This window comes from Electrona antarctica (genome assembly GCF_951216825.1).
Source record: "Electrona antarctica genome assembly, chromosome: 10".
Taxonomy (NCBI): Eukaryota; Metazoa; Chordata; class Actinopteri; order Myctophiformes; family Myctophidae; genus Electrona; species Electrona antarctica.
In genome coordinates, this window is record NC_136791.1 from 52,678,779 (window position 1) to 52,701,728 (window position 22,950).

Genomic DNA, 22,950 nt, shown 5'->3' on the forward strand with positions numbered 1-22,950 from the left:
GCCATCCCTGCACAGATCGAAATGGAGTCGTCGAGCCTGTCCACAAACAGTGGATTAAACCCCTTTCGCAGTATTTTTTCCAAAAAGTAAAGGTATCAGAACCCAGATACAGTTGATAAACTTAATATAGGCATATGTAACATTTTAACATAGGCAGTACCATGTTTTCCCCGGTTTTCCAAATGCAATCGTATGGAAACAGTACTGCGCCTGATTAAAGTGGTTGTTTCATGCCTATATGTTAAAACATTAGTTTTGTGGATTAATTTACTTTTACTGCATGGCCCCCTGTGCCCCCCACAAAATGACCGGAACTACTTAAGATTTCACCAAAACCAGAGCAGAACGCCCACCACAGGACTCAGGCAATCAATTAATACAGTTGCAACCATTATATTAATGGCAAGTATTTCATACAGCTGAAGTGGTTGCACCACTTAAAAAACATCTGCAAGGAATGTTTTGACAGGGAGTAGCTCATAACATGTCTACAGTCGATTTTTATCAAACAAACACATTGCAGATAGAAAGAAAATAATTCAAGTTTTCCGTACAGCTGCAATGTTGGTGAGTTTTAAGTTATTTAATACAATTAGATAGGACGTTTCTGTTTGGATGAATGGGCTGTCTATGGGAAGTTGCACCTACAGTCTTACTAAGGCTTAGCAGACCTGTATTGAACTGTAGCCTACTTTCTTCTTCTTCGCGAATTGTTATTAAGTATTAATTCAATCAATAAACACGAATTCCCATGTTTCGCCAGAAGATGGCGCCAGAAAATCACTAATATAGGCTACTGATGATGAGAGAAACGTTCTATCTGATTGATAAACTCACTTTATGCATGCGCATCATACCCTCTATTAGTAGGCCAATCATCTCTTCATTCTATCACAGAGGAAATGTTACATCATTCATGCATGTGTAACAGGGACATCAGTCCCATTTCACTATTTCAGGGTAGTGCATGCATGTCCACATCACACCCCCAATTACCCAGGTGTAAGCAGTTCACTGATTGGCTCTTGCCCTATAAAAACCTGTTGTGCCCTATACATTATCTTTTCCTTTCTGCTATTTTGTGTGCACACTGATAAGGTAGTAACTGATAGTTTGTTTTGGAACTGGTCACTCGTGTTCATTTTAGTTAGTTTGTGTCAAACTCAAACCTCACTAAACCTCACCTGAGTTTAAGCCTTTGTAAGTTTGTTAACTCTAACCACACTACATCACAGCACAAATGGTAAAGAAACTGTTCTTAAGATGACAAAATATTTATATATTATAAAAAGCTTTAAAATACGCTAAAGAGGAGAGGCTGGTCTGATTTCGATTTGAGATTTAAAACCGAAAGTCCCATAGCCTTATACTGCAGGGCACAATTGTAGAAGCAGTAGTTCATCTTCAAGTAAAGTTAGCATCAGGCCTAATTGCACATTGCTTTCTTTCGCAGCTCGCCATGAAGCATCTCTTTTTGCTGGTCGTGTTGTTGCAGTGTCCTGCAGCCAGTGGATTATTTGGGTGGCTCAAGCAAACGGAGTCTCTTACAGCTGCCACTCCAACACCACAACAGCAAGCTCCCGAAACACACACAGGAGATGTCCCTTTTGAGATGGCTGTTGCAGATGAGAAGTTAATGTCTGAAAGAAGGCAGATGAACCTCAGCCCTTTGGATATCTGTCATTCACAGGTATTTTTTGACAGGGAATGCATACTGCAAAGAATGGCATCTAAATCAAAATGTTCTCATAAGAATTCAAAATTTGTTGTCACTGTTCGCCATCAATCACTGTGGTACCTTTATCACTTTAGCATTGCTGCAGTGATTTGTATATGAGTATATTGATTGCAAGTGGGCTCTCAAATAATTGGCAGAACACAAGACTTTGTTAACATTACTATGTATGTATGCATGGTTCCTAGTATGAATGGCACTTAAGAATTCTTTCTTTAAAACCTAGAAAAAATTAGATGTTACAAGTAAAAAAGAGCTTTAAGTAGGCCTACCGGTATACTATGTTTAATTTGATAATCAAATCGGGAACACAATCAATTTGATCATTATAATACACACAGCCCAGCTGCTATGTTAAGTGGTAAGATGGGTGGTGATTTTCTCATATGGAAAGGTTTGGGAATCACTGGTAAGAAGTTCTGTTGTGTCCCAGGTGGTTGGTCAGTTGAAGTCAACCTGTGGAAGCCTGTCGGAAGAGCAGCTTGCCAAATTAGGAGTGGTCCTTTTCAACTGCCAGGCAGAGGTGGAGGGCCGCAATTTGCAACTCTAGATTTTTTTACAATGGGATGAATCTAGAGTTGCAATACCCTCCATTGACTCCCCACTCATTTTGCGTTTGCGATCTGCTGGTCTTAAACGCCGTTAAACTCACCAACATTGCAGCTGTAGTCCAAGCTTGAATTTTGCTCTTGCAATCTGCAAAGCTTGTTTTTCATAAAAATCCCCCGTAGACATGTTATGAGCTACTTTCTGTCCAAAATATTCCACAAGTGATATTCCGAGCCGCCATTTTGTATTTTTTCAACCTGCCGTAAAACAAGACGTGTGGGAGAGCGCTTGTTTAATAGAAGGCCGTGCGTGACGGGGCGTCGCGCTGCGTCGGCTTCTTCTTTGGGTGTCTTACCTGCGCAGGTAAGATTCTATTAAACAAGCTCTCCCCCTCACGTCTTGTTTTACGGCCCGTCGCAGAATTACAAAATGGCGGATCGGAATATCACTTGTGGAATATTTTGGACAGAAAGTAGCTCATAACATGTCTACGGGGGATTTTTATGAAAAACAAGCTTTGCAGATTGCAAGAGCAAAATTCAAGCTTGGACTACAGCTGCAATGTTGGTGAGTTTAACGTCGTTTAAGACCAGCAGATCGCAAACGCAAAATGATGAGTGGGGAGTCAATGGAGGGTATTGCAACTCTAGATTCATCCCATTGTAAAAAAATCTAGAGTTGCAAATTGCGGCTAGTGGACTGCATACCACATAGTGAGCAGTCGAGCACGCTCTGTGTGCTATGCCACTCGCCAGCAGCAGTTCCGCCGTAGGGCAGAGCTGACTGTCAACGCACTAATCTCCACAGCTACCAGCCAACTGGATGCAATGAATGACTTGAAGGTAGAGTTGCTGTGTTGACTTTTGCACATTTGTTTGGAGGGCAAGCTGTAATGGTATGCCTTGCCTCATGTCCACGTTCCATTATAACAGGAGGGACAGCTGTAGCTGAGGGAGCTGACTTCTGCCTCCTTTGACAAGCTATTGCAGGGCCACAGTGCTTTGCAGTCTCAACAGGGGGAGCTGTGGAAAGGTCAGGAGCAGCTGGAGAGTTCCCTGAGTTCCAACCTGAAGCATCTCAGCCAAGAAAAGGCCCTCATCGCCTCTGGACAGGAACTGGTTGCACAGCTCATTCAGGTCATCACACAGAGGATGGGTGAGAATGTGTGAATCTTTGGATATTCAAAATACTCGGTTTGACCACCGATTTGACTTTACAGATTTCACAGTTTTTTGAGTGGTGTAAACCACTCCTACAACTGGCTTTTGTGTGCATAAAAAAATGACCATGGTTGCTATGTTCAAAATAATTTCTGACGTAATTAAATCACACCCGGGTGAACTGGATGACCGTAGCAACCGTGGTCATTTTCTCTGCACAGAAAAAGCCGATTCTGACGTAATGAAATCACACCCGGATGTGATTTCACAACATTGTTGTGAAATCACATCCGGGTGTGATTTCATTACGTCAGATCAGAGCTGATCAGGCTACATAATACCTTACCTTATTTCACTACGTCAGACATTACGTCAGACCACAGCTGATCATGCTATATAAAACCTTACACCACTCAGTTCACACGGGTGTGATTTTTTACATTCACATGGCTGAGTGAAGCAAAGCATGCTTAACTCGGCACGCTTTAGCAGGTGGTCATTTTAAGTTGCAGTGGAAAAAAGTAGTTATCTTACGCTAGTAAGTACTTCTGCCCTCTGGGAGAAGATACAAAGAACCAAAGTGGAAGTACATCAGATTTAAAAAATCGTTTGTACCAGCATCAACCAAGATGCTGAACGAGGCTCTGAAACAGCAGTAACTGTGTGAGGCTAGATTATCCACATGTATGCAATGATGTAATGTTGTGTCTCCCTCTGTAATGTATTTTTGTCTGTCATTGATATTTTATGTGTGGCTGTAGCTGGGGTGAAAGCCCAAGACAAATTTCCCTTGTCGACAATAAAGTTTACCTTGACTAGTAGGTGTATTTGTACAAGCAAAGTATATCACTTGCTGTCTCATGGCATCCTCTAGAGAATGGCACACTGGTGTGCCACCACCTTGACAACATGCAGTACCGTCTAGAAGGGCGGCTTCACATCATCCAGGGCTACCTCGGCTGGGCAGGTGAGAATCGCGTCCATTTTACGAAAATGTCACTGTGACGATGCAACTTCTCTGGACTGATGGGGCTCTGATACCCATTTGATATCATAACCAGCAGTAAGAGTATTCTGCCTGACATGTCTCACAAGCACTGGCCTGCAAATCAATGAAACCTGCAATATGGCCAAATGTGTATTTTCAGACACTTTTCTGTTGTGCCTCTGTGATTTCAGGTCTGAGACTAGCTGCCATGTGGACCTGTGCCATTGTGCACACAATACGTCATTTCTTACTGTGTGCAGTTCTACTGGCAATCCTTGGCTGGCCCCTTTTCACCCGGTTCATGCTGCTGCTCACTGTGCCCCTTAATGCAGTGGCTCTGCTCAACCAGCACTGCATTAGCCAGGATCTGAAAAGCCTCAGCCGGTTGCTACTTACTCTTTCTCTGGGTATGGACTTCTATTGGTGATGGATATGATTATATGATGAGGCTCCCTTTTTTTTTTTTTTTTGTTATTTTAATTATCTTAAGTGTATGACATGCTTGCACAGGTCACTGCTGTGTGAATCAGCTGCTTTGGGCGTACACTCGGCTCAAGGTGAAGCCAGCCAGCCTGCCCCCATGCGAAATTGTGGAAGCAGAGAAGCATGATCCTACCATCGATGTCGATCCTCTACACCAGAGCGGTGAGGCTGCAGATAACTCTCTAGGGTTGGCACAAGCATACCAGACAAAGTTACTGCCTGTTGGTTTTATCTGATTGTCTGCATCTTATTTAATTTCTTTATCTTATCTCTTCATCTTCAGAGATGAACCGGATGGATCCCTGGCACCTGATCTGCTGGATCAAGACGGCTGTCTCAATAGTGTGCAGCAGGACACTGAATGTGTGTAAACTTTCAAATGCATGTCATGCCTCATGTTTTTTGAGGGGCCTATGCCCAGCTTTGTGTGTGTGTGTTCCCCATAGTGATTTGATTGGCCGAGGGCTTAAAAAGTGAGAATAAAAGGTTGGGACAGAAAAGTGAGGACACCAAAAGTGAATGGCCAGAATGTGATTATGTATGATAATCGTGCCCCTCACTTTACACGAGTGATTTTTCTTGTGTATAGGTATTCTCAAAGCAACGCTGTCGATCCACACCAAAGTTCATAGGCCCACTCAGCCAGTCCACGGTGAGTGTACTGTGTGTATGTATGTATATACTGTATATATTATAGTTCATGCACATTTCTGTTTTATATTTATTTTTTTCTCTCTTTAAGGCACTCATGGAAGATGTTAAGAAACTTGGGAAGTGTTTTTGATGCAGATGGTGAATTCCGAAGTCCTAGCCCTAATCAGTCTTTAACCAGCAATGGGTTAGTTCTTTTGTTGTGTATATATGTATAACTCGGCCCCTAAAGGACGATCACACAAGACACTAGAAACATGTCCAATATTATCCAGTCTATAACTTTTCAGCATGAAGCTTCCAGTTTCCATGCCGGTGGAAGTGGTGGGAACCGTGGCAAATGCAGACCATAGTTTGCTCTCATGAACAGCTCATCCCCGGCATGAAACTTGCAAGCACACTCCCAGTAGGCCAAGGAAGAACTACAATTGTGAATAGTTGCACCATCTGTTGTACAAACTCTATCCTTTATCTTAATGTCATCACCAACTTTGTTTCAGGGTTGTCAGAACAGTCATAATTCATTACTCATTGTGTAGTTTGCTTTTGTTCCATGTACTAATGTCATCTTTTATTTTTCCTGATGTAGCTCTCTGTCTCCGTCAGCTGTGCAATGGCATTACAAAGACTGGAAAGGCTTGTAAGAAGAGGGCTGCGAAAGGACAGGACTTCTGCAGATTACATGAAGGAGGTTATACCTCTTATGTCAATCCTTAACTGTCTAATGATATTTGCTGTAGTTTCCTTGCTAAAGGTTAGTCTGCTTCCTAAAACTAAAACCCCAGTAACTTTGTTGCTTATGACATGTTTGAGAACATGCATTGCTTTTATCTTGATTGTTGAAATGTCTTGGACAGTTTTTACTTTTTTTATTAAAGATTTTATTGCTTCAGTATTTCAAGTTCATTAGAAAACATCATTGCATAATAATGGACATGGAAAGGTAGATTCCTCATTCGCTGCTGCAATTCACTGGAGTGACCTGTCTCGCACAGAGGGCGGAAGTGCGGCCATAGTTAGAGTGTCGTGGCAGCCTCCAGTCATGTGACTCACGTCCCTTTTCATTGTTATTTCTTATTTGGCACCCACACGGAAGCTTGCCCTCACTTGAGAGCATCCGCCAGAGTGCCGGAAGAGGAGTCTACTTTTCTATGTCTATGGTCCTCCCTACTTGACCGCCACAACTCCTGAATGCAAGTAATGGGCAGGAATTCTGTCTGCTGTTGTAACACAATTGACTAAATAGGAGGGTTCCTATAACATGCCGTTCCTGACTGGTTTGAAAGGCATAATGGTACCTAGTTACATGTACAGCTTTAACAGGCTCTGTTTCCTCTGTGCCTCTGAGGCAATCAACAGCTCCTTCGAAAAGGAAAAAAAAGGAATTGTGCAAAAGTTTGCTTCTGTAATATAATTCAAAAGGTTAAACTTTCATATTATCAATGCATTGTCCATGAAGTATTTTAAACCTTTAAAAAAAAATGAAAAGTTAGTCACTGTGTACAGTATAGGTTCTCACATCTATCATGCTGTTGTTGCATAATAGTTAGTTACATGATAACTTCCCTCTCTCTCAACCTGTCTTACAATTGAGAGACTGGCCTACACTATCAAATGTGAAAGTCAGATTTTCTATGAAATATGTGGTCTTACATCTTCCATGAAAAGGTGTGTTGTCCTGACAGTGTTTACTTGTTGTTAGGTATGGGCTGATACCAAGATGAATATAATAGTTTTAAAGAATTGACAAACTCAATTGGAAATCTCACATAAACAATTTAAGAACCAAACTCTCAAAAACAATTGCTATATTATACAAGATGAGACCAATTTTGGACCAGAAGTCACTCCACTTACTGTACTGCTCCCTCGTCCTTCCGCACATCAGTTATTGTGTGGAAGTATGGGGGAGCAACTATCAAACAAACATCAACCCAATATTCTTACTTCAAAAGAAAGCAATCAGAATTATAAATCACGCCGATTACTATGCACCAACAAATCCACTTTTTATACAGTCACATACACTAAAATTACATGATCTTGTAGACTTCACAACAGCAGTCATAATGTACAAAGCGCATAACAGACTTCTTCCGGGCTGTATCCAGGACCTGTTTGAGGCTAGAGATAGTAGGTATAATCTTAGGGGATTTGGCATCTTTAAAGGGACAAAGGTAAGAACAAACAAAAAAGGGAGATGTATAACTGTCAGAGGGGTGAATCTGTGGAACGGCCTGGACAGTGTACTAAAAAAGTGCAGTTCAATCTATACATTTAAAAGAATGTATAAATCAAAAATAATATAAGTATAAAACTTTAACAATATAGTTTGCCATCTTTATATCATAACTTATTTAGTATATACTCATGATATAGTAATGCTAAAACTGTAGAATAACCTTTATTTACATTCTGAGTGATCAAATTTGTGTTCTCTTCTTTCTTATTTTCTCTTTTTTCTTTCTTTTTTTCTCCTGTATTTTGTTTGTTTGTATTTTGTTCGTATTTTCTTTTTTCCTTTGTTTGTTTTCCCCTGTTTGTTTTCTCCCCCCCCCCCCCCCTTGTGTGTTAGATGTATTGTATATATTATTATTTCTGTTGGTGTAAATAGGAGAGGCAAAATAAGCCACTGGCTTCAGCCTATACCTTTTTGGTCTAAATACTAATTTATAATGAAATGTAATCAATGTATTCAATGTTCAATTCTTTGACCAAAATAAACTAAACTGAACTGAACATGAGACCAAACTTAAACCCAAATGTAGTGCTGTCTTTTACCTTTAAAATGAGTGAATTGCCCTTTAAATCCTGAATTTACCAAGACAGCTTCTTGAACCATAAAAAATTGAAAGCCCTTAAAAAGTAATTTGAAGACGCAGACGCAAGAAACTTAGGAGAAGTGTTTAAGGTTTAAACAATATTTTAGTAGGTATTAGTCAATTTACAGAGAAATGTGTTTCGGATACACCGAATTCTCTTCTTCTGATCATTGTTCATGGCTTAGTACTGGAGATGACGTTAGTTTGTTGACATTAATCATTGGCTGGAGATGATTCCATGTCCGCGATGTCGGATGACCAGGTCCACGGTTGGCGATGGTTGGCGAGCGCTCATTGGTCCAGCACATTGATGATGGTGAAGGCGTCGTGACGTAGCCGTCACAAGATAGGAAATGTGTCGACTCCTCAGTTGGGTGCGTTGCCCTGGCAGCCTGACTCTCTCACCCTGCACCTACCCTTTCACTGAGTTAATGGATCCTCAACTCTCAACAAGGTCACGGGCCTGATAAGAATGGCAGCTGTGTGCAGAATTAAAAACAGTGCCTACAGTATAGCCAGCTTACTGACTGGGGAAAGACAGCGAGCGGCAGAAATGTATCTTATTACTGATAAAATAGGCAACAGAACGGAGACAAAGTGACATGACATTATGGGAATGAGATGAAAACATATTTTGGTCATAAACATGGTGCAAACACCGAAACAGGACCTAGGCCTCGATGATATGGGCCTATCTCTGCTGACAAACAGGATATGGTGAAGTGTCAAACTTGACATGATGTGTAAACAACATATCAATTTTTATCCATCACTTGTATTCTCACTACTTACAATAAGCCCTATTTGCTTTGTCCTATGGCGATTCAGGCCAATAGTGTAAAGGGGAGATTATTACATTTCTGGGTCTTTTTGCCTTTTATTGATAGAGTAAGTGCAGACAGGAAACGAGGAGAGAGAGAGACGGGGAGTGACAGTTCGTCAGGATCGGGACTCGAACCCACGATGCGCTGTCAGGCTGCATTAGAAGCCTAGGTGCCCGGGCCACTAGGCCGGCCTAGGCCTTAAAATGGGAGATCTACAAGCGCACAGCACACTGAGCATGTAGATCTGCTATTTTGGCAGACAGTTTTTGGTCAAATTAGGGATGCAAGGTTGAAAGTGGTACCAGCAGCATATCTATTTTTTTCAAGGTTTCAATGGTGCCTTCTTTTTTATTGCACCTTTATCCGAAGCACTTTACAATGTGCATTACATTCACACACACACATTTACACATCCACAGCAGAGGAAACCATGCAGTGCACCAACCTGCTAATTGGGAGCAGTTAGCGATTCAGTGTCTAGCTGCCCTCTGGGTTAGTGTCGACACTTTGACACTTGTAGAGGCAACTGCGGATTGAACTGTGAACCTTCCAAATTCCCAAGTGGCTGCTCTAACTCCTGAGCCACTGCCTAGGCTGCTATGGCTGGGCTGAACGTTGGTAACTGTGATATGGACTAGGCCCTATAGAGCGTCGCAGTCCCGCCCCCTTTCATGTCGACGCCAGGCCCAGGAAATAATTCCCAATGCATTTTTCCCATAGACATTTCAAAAAGTATTTATTTAAAGGACCTATACCATAAAATTATTTTGTGTTTTTGGGGCTCCCATATGTGTTTTCTATCCCCACAAATAACCAATTTTGAACAATCAGGCTTTCATATCATATGGTTGCTTTAATGGAGCTCTCAGGAACAGCTCAACTGATTTTGTCCTCATCGTGATGTCATCAATGTCACCCTACTTTGTATAATTCCTCCTCTGTCTTGTTTTAATTTCCCCCACCAGAGCAGAGCCAGTGTGTGGTTAGGATGGACACCCAGGCCTCTTCTCATTCGTCCTCCACGGTGGCTGGTCCCGCCATGGTGGCGTGGCGTCTTGCTGAGCGGAGAGGCAGGAAGGCCGGCTCGGGGAACATCTTCGGCGGAGTGAACCTGTGGCAGCTTCAGAGGTTGTTCAGAGTGGCGGGGGACCAGGATGCAGAGCAGAGGGCCCAGCTGGTCTGGGGCCACAGGGACGAGGCTGAGCTGGCTCAGGCACTGATAGGGCTGAGGGCCCGGAGCCGGCGGCGGGGCCTCAGAGCCGAGGGGAGAGACGCACTGGGCTCACGCTGGATGCAAGCCTTCAATCACCTCAGGTAGAAAAGCTAAGAGGCCGATGATTGTGCATGCCAACATGTGCATGCTGCTCATGCATGCAGAATTAGTCTCATGCACACGCCCACACGCACATTTTTGAATGCCTGCTGAGTAAGCCAAGCAAATACGTGAGATCTTCTGAGAACTTATGTAAACCTTATGAAATTGCGAACATAACGCCACTGGAACAATCTAAGCTTAACATTGAGTTCAATACCTGCCTGAACTCATTGGCTTTTAAAGCCTCTTGAGTCTTAATACAATAAGGTTTCAACAAAAGTCTCTTTGTTGTTCAGGATTGCTGAGGTTTCACCAAGCAGCCAGGCAAAGGACCCTGTGGAGGACAGTAACTCAGAGGGAGGAGGACATGGTAACCCAGAGCCACAATCATGGACGCTGAAAGGGACAGAAAGAGGAGGTGCCGAGGCCACAGATAGGCAGGGACCAGCAGGGACCCCTGAGAGACCATCCAGGACAGGGTTAAGGAGTGGAAGAGCTAAAGACCCAGAGCGATACCTTCACCGCATCCTGCATTGACATTTGAGACCTCCGGAGAGGTGGAACTCCGTCTCATTTTGACTGTCTACTTGAAACAGTCAGATTATTGTACTGCAACACTATTCAGATGTTTTGGTACCAGTATGTATGCACACTTAACCACTTAAGCCCGATTTATTTTGCATGAGACACAAAATTCCTGAACGATGTTCCACTCAAATGTTGGGTGGTTATGCAGCTACCTGCGTATGATACAAGTCGAGTCCTGAATATGCAATATTTATATATATTGCACTAGAGAAATGCCTTTATATCAAACTGGCGGTTGGTAAAATAGATACTATATATTACACTGATATTGCTGACCTACAGTATATTTTTGGAAATACAGTAGTTCATACTTCATAGCGCCTCACGATGCAACATGCTGTGAGCTTGTAGATTGTAGTTGTTTTTGCAATTGGTCGTACGTCAAAGTATATAGGACTTAAGTGGTTAATATATTGGCAGAATCTGGAAAAAATAGTTTGGGTTTGTCCGTTGCCATTCAGTGAGAGGTCATGAAATCACTTCTGGTTGGCACAAAAGCAACATAAAGATGGACAATATTTGGACTTAAATATAATTATAGAGGTAGCTATTGTATAGGCCCTAGGCCTATATCCTCCAGAAAACCACGCACACTGCTATGCCCTAGCAGTGGGCGTGGTTTTCTGGTTCTACTGAAACATTGCCTTTTTTACAGAATCAAATGATTTATGGTCATGAATCACCAGGATCCTGGATGGCTTGATTCTAGCTTAGAATAATTGATGTAAATATTTTTGTAATTCTCTATGGGATTTTTCAGTGGAACCAAAACAAATCACTATTAGATCTTTAACCCTTATATATCTGTTACTCTTGAGAGTATGAAATGAAACCAAATGGACCTGTAAGAATGCATTTGGTTTCATTTTACGCTCTCAAGAGTTAAATTATTGTTAAACATCTACACAATTAGAGAATGTAGAAGAATTGTTATTTTGATCAACGTTTGCCTGTTATCTCTCGTAATGGTACCAACATCAATACAGCATGGAATTGTGTAGAAAAATGGTGTATAAAAACAGCTAACAGCTAAATGTCATCAAATGGTCCATGGCTCAGATGCTGAATAAATAATGGACCTTGATATGAAAAGGGTTCAAAACCACTGTCCTATACTATTCTGCCAAAGTTCAACATTGCTTTATTTAATAAATATCCTGTTTAGTTGGAGAAAGAAAGAGTATACAAATGTTGCACAGCTGTTGGGGAAAAGCAACATGGATTGCATAACAGTAAGGGTAAAGTGCATCACAGTGTTAAGGACCACAGCAGTCCAGTGTTCTGACATGTATAGCTTTTTATTGTCATTGTACACTTGACATTAGGCTGCTGACCATTTACCAAAGTTATACAGGTGGTTTGTTAGATACAACTATAATAGGCTCTGTGCATAACGCCAGTCCTGGGCTTCCAGAAGGTGGCATAACTGTTTCAGGTTCCCATAGCTTCATTTGATTCAGCAGCATATTTGAACAGGGAACACACACAAAAGTGTTATTTGTCATTCCTGTTCAAATCCGCTGCAGTACCAAGTTATGTGACACTGAACCAGAACAGGAGACGGGTATGCCACCTTCTGACAACCTGGGAACACTACATCTCAGAGCCAAATGTTGTACTTTTTATTCCACTACAATTACAGCATTTGACAGCTTTGGTCACTTGTTACTTTTCAGATTTAAACACTTAAGTCCTACCTATGTCATAGTCACACTTCGACTATTCGAAAGAAAAAAAGCCTATTACAGGGCAGGACATGAGCTTGTGCTATTTAACAAGCTTGACAATTTACAATTTGAGTACCCTGGTACTGTAAGTATATTTTGATGCCAATACTTTTGTACATCTTGTTTAATCAAATTCAGTTCATGCAAATGTTATTGTTCTTTGTAATTGGTTGTATTTGACAATCTTGTACAATATATTCTCTTAAAAGGTCAAAAACTAAATCTTTCTTGATGATTTGGTTGCAGTTTGATTAAATGACTTGGAATAGTTACATCCGCAGTTGTCTTGGAAAAAAAGGCTTTACACAGCAAAAATGAGAAAAAAGAAAAGCAAAAGCATAAAACGTACATTAAAATAATAGCAAAAACATAAAACAACATTAGAATAATAGCAAAATAGGCAGTGAATCAGGCAAAAACAGCGAGGGCATGAATTACAACACAGATTTCAAAATCAACTGAAAGCAATAGATTAGTTAGTAGATTACATTTCAACATGACCTTTTTATTCTGCTTCACAATGTTCACTATAGCTTTCGGTAAAGGTTATTTTCCAGCGACTGGACCTTTAGCTGCTCCACTTTTTTTATCCTAGCTGGGGCATCCTCCTGAGTACAGGCTTTTAGAGTTTCTTCATTCTAGATAGGCAGATAATAAAACACAAACAATTCAGTGTCAAAACGTTGTGAGCAGACAGAAGAATAAGAAAATAAGTAGATAGATAGATAGATAGATGGAACTAGGCTACACTACACTAAGCTAACTTAATTGTAGGCTATAGGCATTTTCAAGTCTTTATTTGATAGTGACAGTTAAGAGAGGAGACATGAAATGGCTGGGTGGGTAGAGATGGGTTAAGAACATGCAGAAAAATGCCTCAGACTGGAGTCGAACTTAGGCCGGCTCCGAGTGGAATAGTAAGAGAGTGGCGACACGCTTTGATCTTGCCGCAATTAAAGCGGGTGCCTATGGGCTAGTTCCAAACATTGGAACTATCCCATTGAGATAGAATGAGCACTTCCATATTCCATTGTTACAATGGGAGTCTACGCTCATACTATTCCACTCGGGGCCGGCTGTGCAAGGATTGAGCATTAATGTGTGCCCTCTACCAGGTGAGCATGAGGCACCAGGGTACCTCTGGCAATCTCCACCTATATATTCAATTAGCTCCGTTTGGAACCTCAATATCTACGCTTTAGCTCCAAGATGAGGTTCCGCGGAAAGCCATCCCTGCACAGATCGAAATGGAGTCGTCGAGCCTGTCCACAAACAGTGGATTAAACCCCTTTCGCAGTATTTTTTCCAAAAAGTAAAGGTATCAGAACCCAGATACAGTTGATAAACTTAATATAGGCATATGTAACATTTTAACATAGGCAGTACCATGTTTTCCCCGGTTTTCCAAATGCAATCTTATGGAAACAGTACTGCGCCTGATTAAAGTGGTTGTTTCATGCCTATATGTTAAAACATTAGTTTTGTGGATTAATTTACTTTTACTGCATGGCCCCCTGTGCCCCCCACAAAATGACCGGAACTACTTAAGATTTCACCAAAACCAGAGCAGAACGCCCACCACAGGACTCAGGCAATCAATTAATACAGTTGCAACCATTATATTAATGGCAAGTATTTCATACAGCTGAAGTGGTTGCACCACTTAAAAAACATCTGCAAGGAATGTTTTGACAGGGAGTAGCTCATAACATGTCTACAGTCGATTATTATCAAACAAACACATTGCAGATAGAAAGAAAATAATTCAAGTTTTCCGTACAGCTGCAATGTTGGTGAGTTTTAAGTTATTTAATACAATTAGATAGGACGTTTCTGTTTGGATGAATGGGCTGTCTATGGGAAGTTGCACCTACAGTCTTACTAAGGCTTAGCAGACCTGTATTGAACTGTAGCCTACTTTCTTGGGCTTTTTTCACGAATTGTTATTAAGTATTAATTCAATCAATAAACACGAATTCCCATGTTTCGCCAGAAGATGGCGCCAGAAAATCACTAATATAGGCTACTGATGATGAGAGAAACGTTCTATCTGATTGATAAACTCACTTTATGCATGCGCATCATACCCTCTATTAGTAGGCCAATCATCTCTTCATTCTATCACAGAGGAAATGTTACATCATTCATGCATGTGTAACAGGGACATCAGTCCCATTTCACTATTTCAGGGTAGTGCATGCATGTCCACATCACACCCCCAATTACCCAGGTGTAAGCAGTTCACTGATTGGCTCTTGCCCTATAAAAACCTGTTGTGCCCTATACATTATCTTTTCCTTTCTGCTATTTTGTGTGCACACTGATAAGGTAGTAACTGATAGTTTGTTTTGGAACTGGTCACTCGTGTTCATTTTAGTTAGTTTGTGTCAAACTCAAACCTCACTAAACCTCACCTGAGTTTAAGCCTTTGTAAGTTTGTTAACTCTAACCACACTACATCACAGCACAAATGGTAAAGAAACTGTTCTTAAGATGAAAAAATATTTATATATTATAAAAAGCTTTAAAATACGCTAAAGAGGAGAGGCTGGTCTGATTTCGATTTGAGATTTAAAACCGAAAGTCCCATCGCCTTATACTGCAGGGCACAATCGTAGAAGCAGTAGTTCATCTTCAAGTAAAGTTAGCATCAGGCCTAATTGCACATTGCTTTCTTTCGCAGCTCGCCATGAAGCATCTCTTTTTGCTGGTCGTGTTGTTGCAGTGTCCTGCAGAAAGTGGATTATTTGAGGGGCTCAAGCAAACTGAGTCTCTTACAGCTGCCACTCCAACACCACAACAGCAAGCTCCCGAAACACACACAGGAGATGTCCCTTTTGAGATGGCTGTTGCAGATGAGAAGTTAATGTCTGAAAGAAGGCAGATGAACCTCAGCCCTTTGGATATCTGTCATTCACAGGTATTTTTTGACAGGGAATGCATTCTGCAAAGAATAGCAAACTAAATCAAAATGTTCTCATAAGAATTCAAAATTTGTTGTCACTGTTCGCCATCAATCACTGTGGTACCTTTATCACTTTAGCATTGCTGCAGTGATTTGTATATGAGTATATTGATTGCAAGTGGGCTCTCAAATAATTGGCAGAACACAAGACTTTGTTAACATTACTATGTATGTATGCCTGCATGTCTATGCATGTATGCATGGTTCCTAGTATGAATGGCACTTAAGAATTCTTTCTTTAAAACCTAGAAAAAATTAGATGTTACAAGTAAAAAAGAGCTTTAAGTAGGCCTACCGGTATACTATGTTTAATTTGATAATCAAATCGGGAACACAATCAATTTGATCATTATAATACACACAGCCCAGCTGCTATGTTAAGTGGTAAGATGGGTGGTGATTTTCTCATATGGAAAGGTTTGGGAATCACTGGTAAGAAGTTCTGTTGTGTCCCAGGTGGTTGGTCAGTTGAAGTCAACCTGTGGAAGCCTGTCGGAAGAGCAGCTTGCCAAATTAGGAGTGGTCCTTTTCAACTGCCAGGCAGAGGTGGAGGGCCGCAATTTGCAACTCTAGATTTTTTTTACAATGGGATGAATCTAGAGTTGCAATACCCTCCATTGACTCCCCACTCATTTTGCGTTTGCGATCTGCTGGTCTTAAACGACGTTTAACTCACCAACATTGCAGCTGTAGTCCAAGCTTGAATTTTGCTCTTGCAATCTGCAAAGCTTGTTTTTCATAAAAATCCCCCGTAGACATGTTATGAGCTACTTTCTGTCCAAAATATTCCACAAGTGATATTCCGAGCCGCCATTTTGTATTTTTTCAACCTGCCGTAAAACAAGACGTGTGGGAGAGCGCTTGTTTAATAGAAGGCCGTGCGTGACGGGGCGTCGCGCTGCGTCGGCTTCTTCTTTGGGTGTCTTACCTGCGCAGGTAAGATTCTATTAAACAAGCTCTCCCCCTCACGTCTTGTTTTACGGCCCGTCGCAGAATTACAAAATGGCGGATCGGAATATCACTTGTGGAATATTTTGGACAGAAAGTAGCTCATAACATGTCTACGGGGGATTTTTATGAAAAACAAGCTTTGCAGATTGCAAGAGCAAAATTAAAGCTTGGACTACAGCTGCAATGTTGGTGAGTTTAACGTCGTTTAAGACCAGCAGATCGCAAACGCAAAATGATGAGTGGGGAGTCAATGGAGGGTATTGCAACTCTAGATTCATCCCATTGTAAAAAAATCTAGAGTTGCAAATTGCGGCTAGTGGACTGCATACCACATAGTGAGCAGTCGAGCACGCTCTGTGTGCTATGCCACTCGCCAGCAGCAGTTCCGCCGTAGGGCAGAGCTGACTGTCAACGCACTAATCTCCACAGCTACCAGCCAACTGGATGCAATGAATGACTTGAAGGTAGAGTTGCTGTGTTGACTTTTGCACATTTGTTTGGAGGGCAAGCTGTAATGGTATGTCTTCCCTCATGTCCACGTTCCATTATAACAGGAGGGACAGCTGGAGCTGAGGGAGCTGACTTCTGCCTCCTTGGACAAGCTATTGCAGGGCCACAGTGCTTTGCAGTCTCAACAGGGGGAGCTGTGGAAAGGTCAGGAGCAGCTGGAGAGTTCCCTGAGTTCCAACCTGAAGCATCTCAGCCAAGAAAAGGCCCTCATCGCCTCTGGACAGGAACTGGTTGCACAGCTCATTCAGGTCATCACACAGAGGATGGGTGAGAATGTGTGAATCTTTGGATATTCAAAATACTCTGTTTGACCACCGATTTGACTTTACAGATTTCACCGTTTTTTACATTCACATGGCTGAGTGAAGCAAATCATGCTTAACTCGGCACGCTTTAGCAGGTGGTCATTTTAAGTTGCAGTGGAAAAAAGTAGTTATCTTACGCTAGTAAGTACTTCTGCCCTCTGGGAGAAGATACAAAGAACCAAAGTGGAAGTACATCAGATTTAAAAAATCGTTTGTACCAGCATCAACCAAGATGCTGAACGAGGCTCTGAAACAGCAGTAACTGTGTGAGGCTAGATTATCCACATCATGTGTGCAATGATGTAATGTTGTGTCTCCCTCTGTAATGTATTTTTGTCTGTCATTGATATTTTATGTGTGGCTGTAGCTGGGGTGAAAGCCCAAGACAAATTTCCCTTGTCGACAATAAAGTTTACCTTGACTAGTAGGTGTATTTGTACAAGCAAAGTATATCACTTGCTGTCTCATGGCATCCTCTAGAGAATGGCACACTGGTGTGCCACCACCTTGACAACATGCAGTACCGTCTAGAAGAGCGGCTTCACATCATCCAGGGCTACCTCGGCTGGGCAGGTGAGAATCTCGTCCATTTTACGAAAATGTCACTGTGACGATGCAACTTCTCTGGACTGATGGGGCTCGGATACCCATTTGATATCATAACCAGCAGTAAGAGTATTCTGCCTGACATGTCTCACAAGCACTGGCCTGCAAATCAATGAAACCTGCAATATGGCCAAATGTGTATTTTCAGACACTTTTCTGTTGTGCCTCTGTGATTTCAGGTCTGAGACTAGCTGCCATGTGGACCTGTGCCATTGTGCACACAATACGTCATTTCTTACTGTGTGCAGTTCTACTGGCAATCCTTGGCTGGCCCCTTTTCACCCGGTTCATGCTGGTGCTCACTGTGCCCCTTAATGCAGTGGCTCTGCTCAACCAGCACTGCATTAGCCAGGATCTGAAAAGCCTCAGCCGGTTGCTACTTACTCTTTCTTTGGGTATGGACTTCTATTGGTGATGGATATGATTATATGATGAGGCTCCTTTTTTTTTTTTTTTTTTTTTTTTTTGGTTATTTTAATTATCTTAAGTGTATGACTTGCTTGCACAGGTCACTGCTGTGTGAATCGGCTGCTTTGGGTGTACACTCGGCTCAAGGTGAAGCCAGCCAGCCTGCCCCCATGCGAAATTGTGGAAGCAGAGAAGCATGATCCTACCATCGATGTCGATCCTCTACACCAGAGCGGTGAGGCTGCAGATAACTCTCTAGGGTTGGCACAAGCATACCAGACAAAGTTACTGCCTGTTGGTTTTATCTGATTGTCTGCATCTTATTTAATTTCTTTATCTTATCTCTTCATCTTCAGAGATGAACCGGATGGATCCCTGGCACCTGATCTGCTGGATCAAGACGGCTGTCTCAATAGTGTGCAGCAGGACACTGAATGTGTGTAAACTTTCAAATGCATGTCATGCCTCATGTTTTTTGAGGGGCCTATGCCCAGCTTTGTGTGTGTGTGTGTTCCCCATAGTGATTTGATTGGCCGAGGGCTTAAAAAGTGAGAATAAAAGGTTGGGACAGAAAAGTGAGGACACCAAAAGTGAATGGCCAGAATGTGATTATGTATGATAATCGTGCCCCTCACTTTACACGAGTGATTTTTCTTGTGTATAGGTATTCTCAAAGCAACGCTGTCGATCCACACCAAAGTTCATAGGCCCACTCAGCCAGTCCACGGTGAGTGTACTGTGTGTATGTATGTATATACTGTATATATTATAGTTCATGCACATTTCTGTTTTATATTTTTATTTTTTTCTCTCTTTAAGGCACTCATGGAAGACACACTTAAGAAACTTGGGAAGTGTTTTTGATGCAGATGGTGAATTCCGAAGTCCTAGCCCTAATCAGTCTTTAACCAGCAATGGGTTAGTTATTTTGTTGTGTATATATGTATAACTCGGCCCCTAAAGGACGATCACACAAGACACTAGAAACATGTCCAATATTATCCAGTCTATAACTTTTCAGCATGAAGCTTCCAGTTTCCATGCCGGTGGAAGTGGTGGGAACCGTGGCAAATGCAGACCATAGTTTGCTCTCATGAACAGCTCATCCCCGGCATGAAACTTGCAAGCACACTCCCAGTAGGCCAAGGAAGAACTACAATTGTGAATAGTTGCACCATCTGTTGTACAAACTCTATCCTTTATCTTAATGTCATCACCAACTTTGTTTCAGGGTTGTCAGAACAGTCATAATTCATTACTCATTGTGTAGTTTGCTTTTGTTCCATGTACTAATGTCATCTTTTATTTTTCCTGATGTAGCTCTCTGTCTCCGTCAGCTGTGCAATGGCATTACAAAGACTGGAAAGGCTTGTAAGAAGAGGGCTGCGAAAGGACAGGACTTCTGCAGATTACATGAAGGAGGTTATACCTCTTATGTCAATCCTTAACTGTCTAATGATATTTGCTGTAGTTTCCTTGCTAAAGGTTAGTCTGCTTCCTAAAACTAAAACCCCAGTAACCTTGTTGCTTATGACATGTTTGAGAACATGCATTGCTTTTATCTTGATTGTTGAAATGTCTTGGACAGTTTTTACTTTTTTATTAAAGATTTTATTGCTTCAGTATTTCAAGTTCATTAGAAAACATCATTGCATAATAATGGACATGGAAAGGTAGATTCCTCATTCGCTGCTGCAATTCACTGGAGTGACCTGTCTCGCACAGAGGGCGGAAGTGCGGCCATAGTTAGAGTGTCGTGGCAGCCTCCAGTCATGTGACTCACGTCCCTTTTCATTGTTATTTCTTATTTGGCACCCACACGGAAGCTTGCCCTCACTTGAGAGCATCCGCCAGAGTGCCGGAAGAGGAGTCTACTTTTCTATGTCTATGGTCCTCCCTACTTGACCGCCACAACTCCTGAATGCAAGTAATGGGCAGGAATTCTGTCTGCTGTTGTAACACAATTGACTAAATAGGAGGGTTCCTATAACATGCCGTTCCTGACTGGTTTGAAAGGCATAATGGTACCTACACTACATGTACAGCTTTAACAGGCTCTGTTTCCTCTGCCTCTGAGGCAATCAACAGCTCCTTCTAAAAGGAATTGTGCAAAAGTTTGCTTCTGTAATATAATTCAAAAAGTTAAACTTTCATATTCTCAATTCATTGATAAAACCTTTTTTTTTAATCTTTATAGCATACAGCTCATGAAAATAAGCTCTGTGGGGGTCAGGCCAGTTGGCTGGTCAGTAAAATAAGCACAGTAAAGTAATACCATGGTCAGTACACCAATTAGTAGTTTTGGCATTGTAGACGGGTGCCAATTATTCATCTGGAAAGCAAAATCAGCATCTCCATAAAAGCTTGTCAACATATTACTGAATCACAAAGTGCTCTAAAAGCTCCAGCCCAGCTGGTAGATGGGTGTTGACTCCAGTGTGAAGTTGTGGTGCACTGCTCAAGGGTCAAAGGGACTATACAGGTGAATTAGAATATTGTGTTTAAAAGTTAAATTTCTTCCGTAATATAATTGAAAAAGTGAAACTTTCATATATTTATTCATTGTGCATAAAGTGAAGTATTTAAAACCTTTTTGTTTTAATCTTGATGATTACAGCTCATGAAAATCAAAATCCTATATCAATGAATTAGAGTATTTCCCGTCGACCATCTGAAAAGTATATTAATGTATGCAGTTAATACTTGGTCTGGGCTACTTTTGAACAAATTATTTCATCGATGGCGTGTCATGGAGGTGATTAGCCTGTGGCACTGTTGAGGTGAGTGTACAGCCTGCCGGAAATCAAAAGAAGAATGGTTGTCGCTTTATGTTAAGCTTTTGAATGTTTAAAAGCGAAGACTTGAGAATTAGCAACATAGTTAATCAAGCGGTAACAAGACAACTCACCCCTTTTGCCACTTGTCAGGACAACTCACCCCGAATGTCCGGACAACTCACCAGGGGTGAGATGTCTTCACTTTCGGGGGTGAGATGTCTTCAGATGTCTCTCTCTCAACCTGTCTTCCTGTCTTACAATTGAGAGACTCGCCTACACTATCAAATGTGAAAGTCAGATTTTCTATGAAATATGTGGTCTTACATCTTCCATGAAAAGGCGTGTTGTCCTGACAGTGTTTACTTGTTGTTAGGTATGGGCTGATACCAAGATGAATACTTTAATAGTTTTAAAGGACTGTAAGTCTGAGAACATGAGACCAAACTTAAACCCAAATGTAGTGCTGTCTTTTACCTTTAAAATGAGTGAATTGCCCTTTAAATCCTGAATTTACCAAGACAGCTTCTTGAACCATAAAAAATTGAAAGCCCTTAAAAAGTAATTTGAAGACGCAGACGCAAGAAACTTAGGAGAAGTGTTTAAGGTTTAAACAATATTTTAGTAGGTATTAGTCAATTTACAGAGAAATGTGTTTCGGATACACCGAATTCTCTTCTTCTGATCATTGTTCATGGCTTAGTACTGGAGATGACGTTAGTTTGTTGACATTAATCATTGGCTGGAGATGATTCCATGTCCGCGATGTCGGATGACCAGGTCCACGGTTGGCGATGGTTGGCGAGCGCTCATTGGTCCAGCACATTGATGATGGTGAAGGCGTCGTGACGTAGCCGTCACAAGATAGGAAATGTGTCGACTCCTCAGTTGGGTGCGTTGCCCTGGCAGCCTGACTCTTTCACCCTGCACCTACCCTTTCACTGAGTTAATGGATCCTCAACTCTCAACAAGGTCACGGGCCTGATAAGAATGGCAGCTGTGTGCAGAATTAAAAACAGTGCCTACAGTATAGCCAGCTTACTGACTGGGGAAAGACAGCGAGCGGCAGAAATGTATCTTATAACTGATAAAAATAGGCAACAGGACGGAGACAAAGTGACATGACATTATGGGAATGAGATGAAAACATATTTTGGTCATAAACATGGTGCAAACACCGAAACAGGACCTAGGCCTCGATGATATGGGCATATCTCTGCTGACAAACAGGATATGGTGAAGTGTCAAACTTGACATGATGTGTAAACAACATATCAATTTTTATCACTTGTATTCTCACTACTTACAATAAGCCCTATTTGCTTTGTCCTATGGCGATTCAGGCGAATAGTGTAAAGGGGAGATTATTACATTTCTGGGGCTTTTTGCCTTTTATTGATAGAGTAAGTGCAGACAGGAAACGAGGAGAGAGAGAGACAGGGAGTGACAGTTCGTCAGGATCGGGACTCGAACCCACGATGCGCTGTCAGGCTGCATTAGAAGCCTAGGTGCCCGGGCCACTAGGCCGGCCTAGGCCTTAAAATGGGAGATCTACAAGCGCACAGCACACTGAGCATGTAGATCTGCTA

The 22,950-nt window shown here is 41.7% G+C and overlaps 3 protein-coding genes and 1 long non-coding RNA gene across 8 annotated transcripts; 3 read left to right on the plus strand and 1 right to left on the minus strand.

The window, feature by feature from the left end:
• The first annotated feature begins 1,019 nt into the window (after positions 1–1,019).
• LOC306931744 (protein brambleberry-like) lies at positions 1,020–6,461 on the plus strand. 5 transcript variants are annotated; one of them, XM_079513330.1, is made up of 10 exons: positions 1,020–1,098; positions 1,454–1,690; positions 3,265–3,439; positions 4,319–4,411; positions 4,624–4,839; positions 4,943–5,077; positions 5,199–5,278; positions 5,505–5,567; positions 5,658–5,753; positions 6,156–6,461. In XM_079513330.1, the coding sequence occupies exons 2-9, from the start codon at positions 1,460–1,462 to the stop codon at positions 5,697–5,699; spliced, it is 1,035 nt and encodes a 344-aa protein (XP_079369456.1). In that variant the 5' UTR covers positions 1,020–1,098; positions 1,454–1,459; the 3' UTR covers positions 5,700–5,753; positions 6,156–6,461. The 5 variants fall into 5 exon arrangements, with proteins under 5 accessions (XP_079369456.1, XP_079369455.1, XP_079369458.1 ...); XM_079513329.1 differs by having other exon boundaries at positions 1,072–1,200; XM_079513332.1 differs by lacking the exon at positions 1,020–1,098 and adding an exon at positions 1,102–1,243 and having other exon boundaries at positions 3,217–3,439.
• Positions 6,462–10,182: 3,721 nt separating this feature from the next.
• On the plus strand, positions 10,183–11,888 carry LOC306931112 (uncharacterized protein). Its single transcript, XM_079512319.1, has 2 exons — positions 10,183–10,526; positions 10,824–11,888. Exons 1-2 carry the CDS (start codon positions 10,201–10,203, stop codon positions 11,062–11,064), a joined length of 567 nt encoding a protein of 188 aa, XP_079368445.1. The 5' UTR covers positions 10,183–10,200; the 3' UTR covers positions 11,065–11,888.
• A 3,276-nt stretch (positions 11,889–15,164) lies between these two features.
• On the plus strand, positions 15,165–20,212 carry LOC306931739 (protein brambleberry-like). Its single transcript, XM_079513319.1, has 10 exons — positions 15,165–15,315; positions 15,526–15,762; positions 17,313–17,535; positions 18,054–18,146; positions 18,359–18,574; positions 18,688–18,822; positions 18,944–19,023; positions 19,252–19,314; positions 19,407–19,505; positions 19,908–20,212. The coding sequence occupies exons 1-9, from the start codon at positions 15,313–15,315 to the stop codon at positions 19,449–19,451; spliced, it is 1,095 nt and encodes a 364-aa protein (XP_079369445.1). The 5' UTR covers positions 15,165–15,312; the 3' UTR covers positions 19,452–19,505; positions 19,908–20,212.
• Positions 20,032–21,927, minus strand: LOC306931749. Its single transcript, XR_013791054.1, has 2 exons — positions 21,752–21,927; positions 20,032–20,299 (listed from the first exon to the last, which is right to left on the minus strand). It is a non-coding gene; the product is annotated as an uncharacterized lncRNA (long non-coding RNA).
• Positions 21,928–22,950: the final 1,023 nt, after the last annotated feature.

Coding starts and splice junctions, on each gene's coding strand:
- LOC306931112 (XM_079512319.1), top strand. CDS start 10,201: ATGGACACCCAGGCCTCTTCTCATTCGTCCTCCACGGTGGCTGGTCCC. Junction 10,527..10,823: donor CAAGCCTTCAATCACCTCAG/GTAGAAAAGCTA, acceptor TTTGTTGTTCAG/GATTGCTGAGGTTTCACCAA.
- LOC306931744 (XM_079513328.1), top strand. Junction 4,412..4,623: donor GGGCTACCTCGGCTGGGCAG/GTGAGAATCGCG, acceptor CTGTGATTTCAG/GTCTGAGACTAGCTGCCATG. Junction 5,568..5,657: donor GCCCACTCAGCCAGTCCACG/GTGAGTGTACTG, acceptor TCTCTCTTTAAG/GCACTCATGGAAGATGTTAA.
- LOC306931739 (XM_079513319.1), top strand. Junction 17,536..18,053: donor GGTCATCACACAGAGGATGG/GTGAGAATGTGT, acceptor GGCATCCTCTAG/AGAATGGCACACTGGTGTGC. Junction 18,575..18,687: donor GCTACTTACTCTTTCTTTGG/GTATGGACTTCT, acceptor TTGCTTGCACAG/GTCACTGCTGTGTGAATCGG.